This window comes from Malus domestica, chromosome 15, assembly GCF_042453785.1.
Source record: "Malus domestica chromosome 15, GDT2T_hap1".
NCBI lineage: Eukaryota > Viridiplantae > Streptophyta > Magnoliopsida > Rosales > Rosaceae > Malus > Malus domestica.
Genome location: NC_091675.1, coordinates 40558322 through 40571456, shown reverse-complemented (window position 1 = coordinate 40571456; position 13135 = coordinate 40558322). Strand labels below are relative to the sequence as shown.

The 13135-nt window shown below is 37.0% G+C and overlaps 1 protein-coding gene across 1 annotated transcript; it reads left to right on the top strand.

The window, feature by feature from the left end:
* The first annotated feature begins 11355 nt into the window (after positions 1-11355).
* Positions 11356-11778, top strand: LOC139191921 (uncharacterized). The gene has a single exon (XM_070812951.1). The coding sequence runs from the start codon at positions 11356-11358 to the stop codon at positions 11776-11778; it is 423 nt and encodes a 140-aa protein (XP_070669052.1).
* The last annotated feature ends 1357 nt before the right edge of the window (positions 11779-13135 follow it).

Genomic DNA, 13135 nt, shown 5'->3' with positions numbered 1-13135 from the left:
AGTTAGTTACTTCACTTTGTTCTTGCATTTGCCCCATGAATTCTGCGATCTCTCCCATTTGATTCTTCAATTCGCTCATCACTTGGGCTTGATTTTGTGAGCCATGCGCCAAAGAATTTAATTCATTAAGAATTTGTTCATAATTTATTGACGAACCTGAGTTTGGTTGGGTATATTGTGTATGAGGTTGTGGTGGCTGAGCAGGGCTTGAATAGAACTCATTATATGGCTGCCAATATCCTTCGTGTTGAACTGGTTGAGGTTCCCACCACATAGTGTTTGAATGATCCCTCCAATCTGAATTATACGTGTTGGAAAACAAGTTGTTCATTGATTGATTATGATCATGATAACTCTCCCAACTCCTTTGTGGATGTTGATCTGCTTGATATCCTTGCGTATAGGACACATCGAATGTAGGGGTGCTTTGTATTGTGGTCCTTTCGATGTACTGTGACAATTGAGAAGTAAGAATTGCCATTTGAGCTTGAAGATTAGCAATTGCCATGTCTTACTTCTTTTAGTACCTGATATCAAAGAAATAAAACTAAATCAAATATCATAAGTAAACAAAACAGGGTAATTATAAAAAATAAAAAATAAAAAATAATAAAATAAAATAAATAAAAAAATAAAAAAAAATAAAAAATAATAATAATAATAAAAAAAAAACTAAACAATTTAAACAAGACTCAAGACAAGGGATTAGCAACTTTGCTAATCCCCGGCAACGGCGCCAAAATTTGATGCGTAAAATAACTAAGCACACAAATTAAACCCTCTTTTTGACAATTGTAGTATGGATGTAAGTAGGGTATCGTTCTAGGCCGGGGATTAGGAGGGATTGCTAATCTATTCTAAATTAATTTAAAAATATTAAATAAGACTCAAGGACACAAAACTAGGCTAAAAACTCTAATAACTCGAAACACACTTAGGATAACTCAAAATAATGAAAACAATCAAATTAGACACTAGGAACTGCAATGGACGGAAATTGAATTAAAAGACTAACAACAAAGAAAACTAACTAAATAAAATAATTTAATAATGGGGGGTTTGGTTTTGACGAGAAGTAAATTAAACTTAAATAAATTACAGAATTGACAAAAACATGAAATTAAGGTGAAAGGATAAATGACGGACTAGCTAGAGGGTTCTTCTCCACACATGACACATATGCAACCTAAATTGATTTTCAGTTGTTCTTTCAATAAGTTGTGAATCTCAACACTTCAGATTAACCGTGAACAACACTTTTTTAATCTTCAAGTTTTCCTTAAGTTATTGAATTGGACGGGAAAACGCATACAACAATTCAAAACATTCTTCAAAAGTCCCCTACGTGAAAAGCACAATAGAGATACAATCAAAGATCATTAAACTTTGTGAAAACTATAAGCATTGACGAGGCATTCGTAACTATGAAAAGCATGATACTCTGGCCAAGAATTCACTTAACACGATTGTGGATAACAACCTTCACTACTTGTGAATATAAGTTCATAACGATTAGGTGAAATTCACTTATATTCTAGCATCAAATTCATGCATGTAAATTAAGTATGCATCCTTAATCGACATACAAAAATAAGTTATCAATCAAGCAGTTAAGGAAATTAAATCACAACTCAGAAATCACAACTGAAGGTAATCAATTCATATTACAAACATATTCATGGTTTCGAATTAACCTCTAGCCAAAATAAAATTAGTTACACATTATTAAAATAGAAATAAAATATAAGTTTGGAAAGATTTAACCGAAAGAGAAGAAGCTTTGCTCTCTGCCGTCTGTTTCTTTCTTCCACATCTGTCGCGTTTGCTCTCCTTCCTCTTTCTGTCTCTGACCTGCGTTCCGTGGACTGCGCTCTGACCTCTCTCTCCTGCTCTCCCCTCTGTCTTCCAGCTCATGCTGCCCACAGGCAGCTCTCTTCGTTTCTGCACACTTTTTTTCTGCTTCTTGTCGCGTCTCTGGCTCCTCTTTCCTCCAGCTGTCTCGTTCCTTTTTTGGATTCTTTTTCCGTCCCCAGTGTGGACTCCTCCATTTCCTCTGCTTTGCCAGTTGCTGTCCCCTAATTCTTCTGATTTCCTTGGATCCCTTTGTCGCTGACTTGCTTTCCTCCAGCTGCAAAGGCAGCTTGCTTTCCTCTATATTCTCCTCCCGATGCTCTCCTATTTTTTCATTTAGTTTCTAGCAGCCCCACATAGCAGAAAAATAAGTTCTTTGGATCATGTTACTCCTACAAACACAATATATCAAAAGTATCATAAATACTTAAAGCTTCCAAATAAATTAGACAAGAAAAGAAATATAAAATGATGAAATATATAGTTTAAATATTGGTTTATCATTTAGCGTCACAATGGGTTAGCAATATTGTAATTTAAATTTTCTTTTCACGAATAAAATTTCACTTGTTCTATTTTTATTTTCTTTGCATAACAAATCCTATAAACACAAAAATAACGTAAATAGCTCAAAAATATAAGGAACTAACTAAGAAAAGACGAGTGAATTTGAAGTAAAAATATATATAAATATGATCCGATCATTTACCTATTCTTTCATTTCAATAACCCTATCCCTAAGCCTCATTACATCCAATAAAAGTCCTCTTGATTTAAGTTTTGCAATTATGACTGTGGAGAAGTGATCTTTATGCAAGCTTATGGTAGAAATTTCACATTTGATTCTTTGAGCGAAACACATTTAAACTAAACACATGTGTGATTGAGTGTATATCCCGTGAGAAGGTTGCTAGTTTGCATATGATGATTTAAAAAAAAAATAAATAAAAAAAAATTTTGAAATTGCATTAGCATGGCTATCTCACACACTACACTTCAAGGATGATTTAAAGATTACTGCTAATATTTGAATAAGGAAGATGAACTTGGATTAGCTTGTTTGGTGCTAGCTATGGTTCTTGTTGTAGTAATCTTCCTTATTCAAGCTAATCCAAGTTCATCTTCCTTATTCAAATATTAGCAGTAATCTTTAAATCATCCTTGAAGTGTAGTGTGTGAGATAGCCATGCTAATGCAATTTCAAAATTTTTTTTTATTTATTTTTTTTTAAAATCATCATATGCAAACTAGCAACCTTCTCACGGGATATACACTCAATCACACATGTGTTTAGTTTAAATGTGTTTCGCTCAAAGAATCAAATGTGAAATTTCTACCATAAGCTTGCATAAAGATCACTTCTCCACAGTCATAATTGCAAAACTTAAATCAAGAGGACTTTTATTGGATGTAATGAGGCTTAGGGATAGGGTTATTGAAATGAAAGAATAGGTAAACACAAGTTCCAAGCTACATTGCAAGCAATTCTTTTCTTTAGATTTATAAGAACTCAACCTTTCCAACGATTCTTTTAGCACCTCCAACCACACCCTTAAACTGAAACTTGAACAACTTTTTATTTTCTTTGTGTACAATCTTTCTTTTTCTTTTTCTTTTCTTCTCTTTTCTCTTTTTTTTTTATTTTTTTATTTTTTTTTTAAATACAAACATGAAATACCCCCACACTTATTCTTTTGCCAAACACCTTCAAAGTACTTCACAAACGTTTCTCATAAGACAATCCCTCATTGCTTGCTTGGAAAGGGTAAGGAAAAAAATGTTTCAGGTATAAGGGTAGACATATCTGGTGATAAGAAATAAAAGGCTCAACGTACACGGCTCAAATTGGCAATCTAATGATATCATTTTTCTTTGGGAAACATGGTTATTTGGGCCATAGTGGTAAACCTAATGCCTCTATCATTTCCAAATTCATGCAATCAATGACAAACATTTCGAAAGATCGTTACGCAAGTTCTAGAGATGTATCTCACATAAGTTCATCACACATGAAAGAATAGGAGTGTATGAAAAATGCACACACTTTCAATCGGCTCAAAAACTCACATAGGATGTATATGGTCACTAAATTCACATATGAAGCTTTAAGTCATACTTTAGTTTCACATTAACAAGGCTATGTGCATTTGGTTTTTCAAAGATGGTCAAACATGTACAAAACTAACAAGAGAATTAGGAATTTCACAAAACACATGTTAACTAAGTTCTTGATGATCATGGTTCAAATTTGATCCAATTATATCATTGGGTCGGGAAACTAACAAAAATCTAATTCAAAACAATAAGGGAAACAAGACCATATTTTTGGATTTTTAAACTTTCCGATTTTTCTTTGAAGGTTTTTTTTTTTTTTTTTAAAGAAAACAACACTAATTAAGAAAACAAAAAGCAACAACACAGAAACAAATGAAATTCTAGAGATAACTACCCCCACACTTAAACTGGACATTGTCCCCAATGTCAGAAAACACTATAATGCAAATAAAAATGAAATAAATAAATAATAAGAAACAAAATAAAGCAATTGGACTGAAAACTTCCCTAGTTTGCAGTAAAATCAAGCGATGACCCCCCAAGCTAAAATTCTACAATCAACTTCAAGGGTGGAAATAACCAAAAATTCCTGCAAAGAAAAGAAATAATTCAGTTAAGTAACGCAAGAAAATGTAAAAAAAAATTGCAAACGAAAAATTGAAAATCACGATAAAAGACAATGAATAGAACTAATAAGTGATCATTGGTCGTGCTTGTTGACTTTCCACAGCTTTCCTCTTGAACGGGGTGACACTTAGCTTTTTACTTGCAAGTGATGATTTGATGATATTGTACGGCGAAGCTTTGCTCTTTGGTGATGTTGCAGTTCCTTATTTGTTCTCCAAGTAGATGTGGCAGCTTCTCTAGTTCTTCAGCTCGGACTCCTTGTGCTGGGTTGATTGTACGAGCTGCATTCTTCTCTGCTTGTTTCCTCTGCATGGCGGGCAGGCACGAGGTAAAGGTGTTGGTCTGTTTCTTTCTTCAATCTTTCCAAGTGCCCACCTCTTGCTTTCTTTCTCCTTGTCCCTAGTTGAATTGTCTCCACATGCTTCGAGGTATCATTTTCACTTCCCTTACTGTCCCCCAGGCAGATGTGGTAGACGAAGAGAAAGCATAAAATGATGAAGATGAGTACTCGAGAGCAAGGCTAGGTAAGCAATTAGGAAGGGGTTCCAGGCAGTTGGCTCCAGATCGGAAGATTGATACCAAATGCTGGCTGATTGCTCTCTTTCTCCTTGTCGTAAAACAAAGACAAGGAAAAGGACAGGGAGAAAGCATGATATGAGATACTCTTGCTTTCAACCTTCATGATATGAAATACTTTTGCTTTGGATGGGTTGTTTGCAGGGGTATCCCAGGGGATGAAAAATACAGAGTGACTCGAGAGGGTTTGTTGGAAAGCCATTTCAGAGAGATGAAGAAGTGCTGAGAGGGTGTGCCTTTGCTGTGGAAGGCGAAGGTAGATACTTATAGGGCTTTTCTTCACAACCGGAACTATTCTTTCATTCATTGTCGGCAGCCGGTGGATGGATGAATAGTACAAATTACGCGCTTTCTGACAAAGCTGCCCGTAATTTCCGCAAAGCTGCACGTTGCATGTGACGAGTGACGACACGTCTGGACAAATTGATTTTTTTGAAATCCGGGGTTCGGCTCGTGGTTTCCGAGCAAGCCCATTTTTTGAGAAATGAAACGCCTCTTTTGAGAAAAGAATCCGGCTTTTGAGAAAGGAAACTCCTCTTTTGAGAAAAGAATCAGGCGTTTGAGAAAGGAGCCCCGACTCTTCGATTTGCGAGAGGACGCTTCATCGATTTTTGAGGAGCGCCTCTTTGATTTCTTCTTTTTATAGAGGCGTTAATTTTGTTCCACAACACACTTGAGCTTCCTCCTGTAAACACTCCCTTCTTACACTTGTTTAATCTTGATCAGTCCGACTCTCTTCTTTCTTCACCACCTCTGAAAAATGTTTGGCCCTTCCGATCGTCGTTTTGACTTGAACCTTGGTGAAGAGGCAGCTCCTCCATCTCCAGACAACATATGGCGCCCATCTTTCATATCCTCTACTGGTCCTCTTACCGTTGGGGATTCGGTGATGAAAAATGACATGACCGCTGCGGTGATGGCCCGGAACCTTGTCACCCCCAGAGATAACAGACTGCTCGCTAGACGATCTGATGAATTGGTGGTTAAGGAGTCTCTGGCTCTTAGCGTGCAGTGTGCGGGTTCTGTGTCCAACATGGCCCAACGCTTATATGCTCGAACCCGTCACGTTGAATCGTTGGTTGCTGAAATACAGAGTCTCAAATAGGAGATTAGAGGACTCAAGCATGAAAATAAACAATTGCATAAGCTTGCACACAACTATGCCACAACCATGAAGAGGAAAATTGACCAGATACATGAATCTGATGGTCAGATTTTACTTGATCATCGGAGGTTTGTGGGTTTGTTCCAACAGCATTTGCCTTCGTCTTCTGGAGCAGCATCGTGTAGTGAAGCTCCAACTGATCAACCTCTGTTGCCTCCTCCTTCCGTGACCCCGCCGACTGCTGAAGCTCTGCCGACTACTGAAGCACCACCTGACCAATGAATGCTATTAGTTTACACATCATTGTAAAATATTTTTACTTTTATGTTTTTATTTTTTTATTTTTTTATTTTTTTATTTTTTTTTATTTTTATTTTATTTTTATTTTTTATTTTTATTTTTTTTAGGTGTCTTTTGTTTTGTTTTTTTTTTTTTTTTTTTTTTTTTTTTTTTTTTTTTAATGTAAATTAATGTAAAAAGACTTTGGTTAACCTTCCCCCACACTTAAACTAAATAACACAAACTCACAGAAATCAACCAAATAACACAACTAACTAAACAAAACAAAATGAAAGCAGTAAAGATAAGGGTGTAAGAATGCAAATCTGATTGGGTTAGCGATTCCAAAGTCTCCCTTCGTTGAATGCTTGGGTTGCCTCCCAAGAAGCGCTTGATTTAACGTCTTTAGCCGGACGAATCTTTCCTTTAAACTCCCCTCGGCTCCAAAGCATGGAATTTATCTTTTAATGGGAGGTGATACTTGAAATGATTCGGCAATGGTTTAAATTCAAGAGTGGGTGCCTGAATCATCAAAATCAGAAACATGTTAGTATAAATTAAAATTAAAATTGGAGAAGATGGCTTACTTTCTTTTTCCGACACAAACTCAATGACAAACACCACATCTTTGAACATTTCCGGGACTTTGAACTTGGCTAGGTTTACTATGATGGTTGTGGCTTGTCCCGTGTTATCAAACTCAACTGCTTTGGGCTTGATTGTCTCATGCACAGCCTCTTGGATGTATTCTTGATATGCTTCAACAACTTCATTTTCTTGAATATCTTTTCTTGGTGTGCAAGGTTCTTTGAACGTTTCAATACCATCGGGAACTTGTTTTGGTGCACCAAGAATTGGGATATCACTTTGCACCTTTGGAAGAGCTTCCACAATGTCTTTTTCACTCTCTTTGATATTTGGAATCAAAAACCTACAAGGAAAAAGGACATTTGGTGGAATAATGTTAGAATGAAGTGGATTTAGAACTTCCTCACCTGAGTTGGAAGACATAGGGATTTGAGGAGCTTGCAGCAAGAATTCTTCTAAACTGCCCAAGTCGTCCTCCTCCTCTTCTGCTTGCAGCAGCAATTCATCCATGTTCGGGCTGTGTTTGGATAGTTCTGGGACAGCTTCATCCTTCATGTCACCTTCCAAAGTGATAGCATCGTGGATTTCAAAATCTTCCTTCGAATTTTCAACAGTTGAGCTAGAGAGTTCACTTTGCTCTTGAATTTGTACCATGAATTCCATAATCTCTCCCATTTGACTCATCAATTTATCCAACTTCTTGTCTTGATTTTGTTGGTCCTGCGTCAAAGAGGTTAGTACTTGAAGAATTTGATCACTATCCATGGACATACTTGAATTTGATTGGAATTGTTGTGGGGTATGCGATGGTGGCTACATAGGCGTTAAATAAAACTCCTCAGATTGCTGCCAATATCCATCTTGTTGAGCCTCCTTGGCTTGATTTTGTGAGCACTGCACCAAAGAATTTAATTCATTAAGAATTTGATTATAATTTATTGACGAACCTGAGTTTGATTGAGCATATTGCATAGGTTTTGAATAGAAATCCTCCTCTTGCTGCCAATATCCCTCTTGTTGGAATTGTTGAGGTTCCCCCCACATATAATTTGAATGATCTCTCCAAGCCGAATTGTAAGCGTTGGAAAACATGTTGTTGCTTGGTTGATCATAGCCTTGATAACCCCAAGCATCTTCATTGGCAGAAAATTGAGGACTTTGATATCCTTGCCCATAGGGCACATCAAGTGTAGGGACACTTGGCATTGTGGTCCGTTCGGCATACTGCGACATTTGAGAAGTAAGATTTGCCAATTGAGCTTGAATGCTAGCAAAATCCATGTCTTACTTCTCTAGTACCTAAAATCAAAGAAAGAAAACTAAATCAAATATCAAAAGTAACACAAAATAAGGAAAACAAAACTAAGTCAGAAACTAAAACAAAAACAAACTAAACAAAAAGAAAAGAACCAAGGGATTAGCAAAGTTGCTAATCCCCGGCAACGGCGCCAAAAATTTGATGCGAAATATATAAGCACACAAATTTAACCCTCTTTTTGACAATTGTAGTATAGATGTAAGTAGGGATCGTTCTAAACCGGGGATCAGGAGGGATTGCTAAATCACTTGAAAACTAATTTAAAAACATAAAAACAAAGTTAAAAATGTAAACAAAAGATTTTAAAACAAGAAAGTAAAAGGGGGATTTGAGTTTGGTGAAGTTGAAAGTAAAAACGAATAAACTAAAAACTTAAATAGATTTTAAACAAATTTGGGTTGAATGGATAATGGAAGGCTAGCTAAGGGGTTCTTCTCCACACATGTCTTGCTTGCATACAAAATGATTTCCAATTGCATTTCAATAACTTATTAATTCTCAACGCCCCAAATTAACCGTGAATTGCACTAATTAACCCTCAGTTTTTCCACAAGTTATTGGGTTGGATGATTGCATACGACAACCCAAAACATTCCCTACAAGTTCCCTACATGAATTGCATAATAGAGATACAAGCAAGAATCATTAAGTTCTATGAAAAACATAAGCATTGATGAGGCACTCGTTACTATGATTTGCATGAAACTTATGCCAAGGATTTACTTAACACAATCGTGACTAGCGACTTTTACTACTCATGAATATAAGTTCATAACGATTAGGTGAAATTCCCTTATACTCTAGCATCATATTTATGCATGCAAACTAAGTATGCATCCCTAATCAACATACATAAACATGTTATCAATCAAATAGATAAGTAAATCGAATTCATAACTTATGAAACGCAATTAAAAGTAATCAAATCATATTGCAAGCATTAACATGGTTTCGAATCCCCCCTAGCCAAGGGGGGTTTAGTTCCTCATTATTACAAAACAAAGATAAACAAATTTAAACATTGAAAAACAAAGGAAAGAAAGCACCTAAACGTTCCAACGATCCATGTTGGATAGCAAGTGCGTCTAAGGACTTTTCTCCTTCTCTTTGCCGCAACAACAAGGTTGGAATGATGTTGAAGGGTTGGTTATTTGGAGGAATGGATGGGAAGGGGTTTAGATATGTAGGAGAGGCAAGGAAAGGCTTGGAGAATGGTTAATTTCTGGATGATTTGAATGAGGTTGATGCCATGGTATTTATAGGAAGAGGATGGACTTGTTTAACACAAAATGTTGGTGGAATTGAGTAGGTTAGCATGGCAAAGAGTGGGAATTGTTGGTGGGTTAGGTATTGAGTCATCCACTCACATGTCATGGTTAGCTAAGCATTGCATCATCCACTCACATGTCATGGTGAGCTAAGCATTGCATCATCCACTCACATGTCATGGTGAGTTAAGCATTGCATCATTACTCAAATTTCTGGTGGAGGTGGAAGTAAAAGCCACGGCATTGATGTGTTTTGAGTGAAGTTTTGGCCAATCCTTCTAGAAATTTATCCCTTCTTGCAACTTGTATTTGTTTCACCAGATTTTTAGCATGTTCTTAGCCTCTTTTGTCTTCAAATTCGTCCATCCATCTTGCTCATATCATATGTAATCCATTCCAAGCTCAAAACTGCTCCAAAATGCACCAAAATGCACTTTCTTGCTACCTTAGCCCTTTGGACCTACAAACACACGAAAATGGCTTAAAGTACTAAAATAACTAAGAACTAATAACGTAAATGCAAGAAAACTAGTTAACTAAGTCGCATAAATATGCGTCTATCAGGTACTAAAGTTATTATTTATACTGACCATGCAGCATTGAAGTATTTATTCACCAAGAAGGAAGCCAAACCACGACTCATTCGTTGGATGCTTCTTCTCCAAGAGTTCGATATCGAAATCCGGGATAAGAAGGGAAGTGAAAACGTGGTGGCTGACCACTTGAGCTGTATGGTGCATGAGGAGGATGTCGTGCCTATCATAGAGACATTCCCAGATGAGCAACTGATGTCCGTCAAGGTAAGTGAACCGTGGTATGCTGATTTGGTGAATTATTTGGTGTCTAAACATGTTCCTAGTGAATTACTTAAACACCAATGTGATAAATTGAAGAAAGAGGCACTGTTTTATGTGTGGGATGACCCGTATTTATGGAAATATTGCCCTGACCAAGTTATACGTAGGTGTGTACACGATTCTGAGTTTAATGCTATTCTAACCTTTTGTCACACTTATGCTTGTGGGGGACACTTTGGCACTCAAAGAACAGCACTTAAGGTGTTAGAATGTGGTTTCTATTGGCCTACCATCTTTAGGGATGCTAGAACATTTTGCATGTCTTGTGATAGATGCCAAAGAACGGGCAATATTGGTCCTAAACAACAAATGCCGCAAACCCCCATTTTTAGTGTTGAAATCTTTGATGTTTAGGGTATAGATTTCATGGGTCCTTTCCCTCCATCTTTTGGTTTCACTTATATCTTGCTAGCTGTTGATTATGTTTCCAAATGGGTGGAAGCCAAAGCCACCCGAACTAACGATTCAAAGGTTGTTGCAGATTTTGTGAAAACTAATATCTTTGCTAGGTTTGGCATGCCTAGAGTTCTCATTAGTGATGGAGGCTCTCACTTTTGTAATCGAACCATTGAAGCTTTGCTCAAGAAGTACAAAGTGACGCATAAGGTATCCACCCCTTATCATCCTCAAACCAATGGGCAAGCGGAAGTTTCAAATCGGGAGATCAAGCAAATTCTTGAGAAAACCGTGGGGCCTTCAAGGAGAGATTGGAGTTTGCGCTTGGACGATGCATTGTGGGCCTATCGTACGGCCTATAAAACCCCTCTAGGTATGTCACCTTTTCGCCTCATTTATGGTAAACCATGTCATTTGCCCGTTCAATTGGAACATATGGCGCATTGGGCTGTGAAGACCTTCAACATGGACATAGATGCTGCCGGGGTGCATAGAAAGCTCCAACTAAATGAACTCGAGGAGATTAGGCATGACGCTTATGAGAACGCTCGAATTTACAAGGACAAGACCAAGGCGTATCATGACAAGATGCTTCGTACCAAAACATTCTCCAAGGGGCAGAAAGTGCTCTTATTTGACTCTCGCCTTCGGTTTTTCCCCGGTAAGTTGCGTTCCAAGTGGATTGGGCCATTTATTGTTACTAATGTCTTTCCTCATGGTGCAGTCCAAGTCCAAAGCTTGAAAACAGGACATGAAATCAAGGTTAATGGGCATCGATTGAAGCCCTATTACGACCTGTTTGAGGAGCATGTGGTGGAGGATCTATCCCTCCATGCCGTGGGCACCAAAGATCATTGATGAATGATAGACGTCCGGCTGCACGACGTTAAAGAAAGCGCTTCTTGGGAGGCAACCCATGGAAATAAAGAAGACCTAGGAATTTCCGACTCCAAAACCAGGTGTTTGCGTTCTTTAACCCTCCTCTCTGTTGCTTTTACTTGGCCATGTTTATCATGTTTCCTCGTTGTTTGTTTGTTTGCTTTTGTGTGAGTTTATGTTTGAAACATTGAGGACAATGTTAGATTTAAGTGTGGGGGGGTAAACAAGTTGCTGTTGCATGATTTTCGTGGGATTTTATTCACCTATCACTTACAATGTTGTTTCTTGCTGTTTTAAGTGTTTTTAGTGTGTTTTTAAGCATGTTAGTATGTTTTGACATAAAAATCCGAAAATTTTGACAAAAATTTGAAAAAAAATTGTTTTGAAAAAGCCAAAAAGAGTTGTTTTTGTGTGTTTGTTTGTGTCTTAGGGTACCTTCCAACACAAATAATAAGGATTTGGTTTTTAATTGCATGACTGTTAAAGAAAGTTATAAACATGGATGGAAGTTTGATATGCTCTTGATTTATGCTTGGTTATAGTTATAGTTTACGAATTCACATGTAATCACAAAGAAAAAAATCAGTTTTTGTAACATGCTTGAAGGAAGGAACTCAAACTAACACTACAACCTTGAGAGACTTGAGCCTAATACGTTCTTTGGAGAGTTATTAATCTGTGCATTTTTGTTTTCTAAAGTCGTTGCATGATCTCATCATTCTTTGCTTGGTTGCTACTTAGAAGGCGTTTCATCATTTAGTTCCAAATACTAGAACTTATGCCCGTTCCATTCAAAGCATGACATTGATTTGCATAACACATATTCAAGATGAAGTTGTGTAGTGAACTAGAGCCAAAAAGCTTATCCCGTGCATATTTGTTTAGTTTAACCCCGTTGAGCCTTGTTTAGCCTGTTTTCTTTGTTAAACCACATTTCCCTTACCTAGCCTAGATTAGGACTATCCATACCCTTGTTTTTAAAGCATAATGAAGCATGACTTAAAATGAATTCCTTTTGATTGTCCTTATGCAGAAAACAAGTGTGGGGGAATGAGATTTTTGTGTTTTGTGTGCCAAAAGAAAGTAATAAGGCACGGGTTAGAAAAGAAAAAGAAAAAAAAAGAAAAGAAAAAGAGTTTGAAATAAGTGAGGAAAGGCTCACAAGTGTTGTTTGTAGTTGAAATCGGCCCTAAAAAGTTGAATGAATAACCCCATTGTGTTTAAAGTTAGTTGCTGCATTCAAAGGGAATTCTATGCATCAATTTCATTACTTTGCTTATTATGCTTTAAAAACGTTTGTTTCCTTACCTTTCATTGTTAGCCAATCACCCCTAAC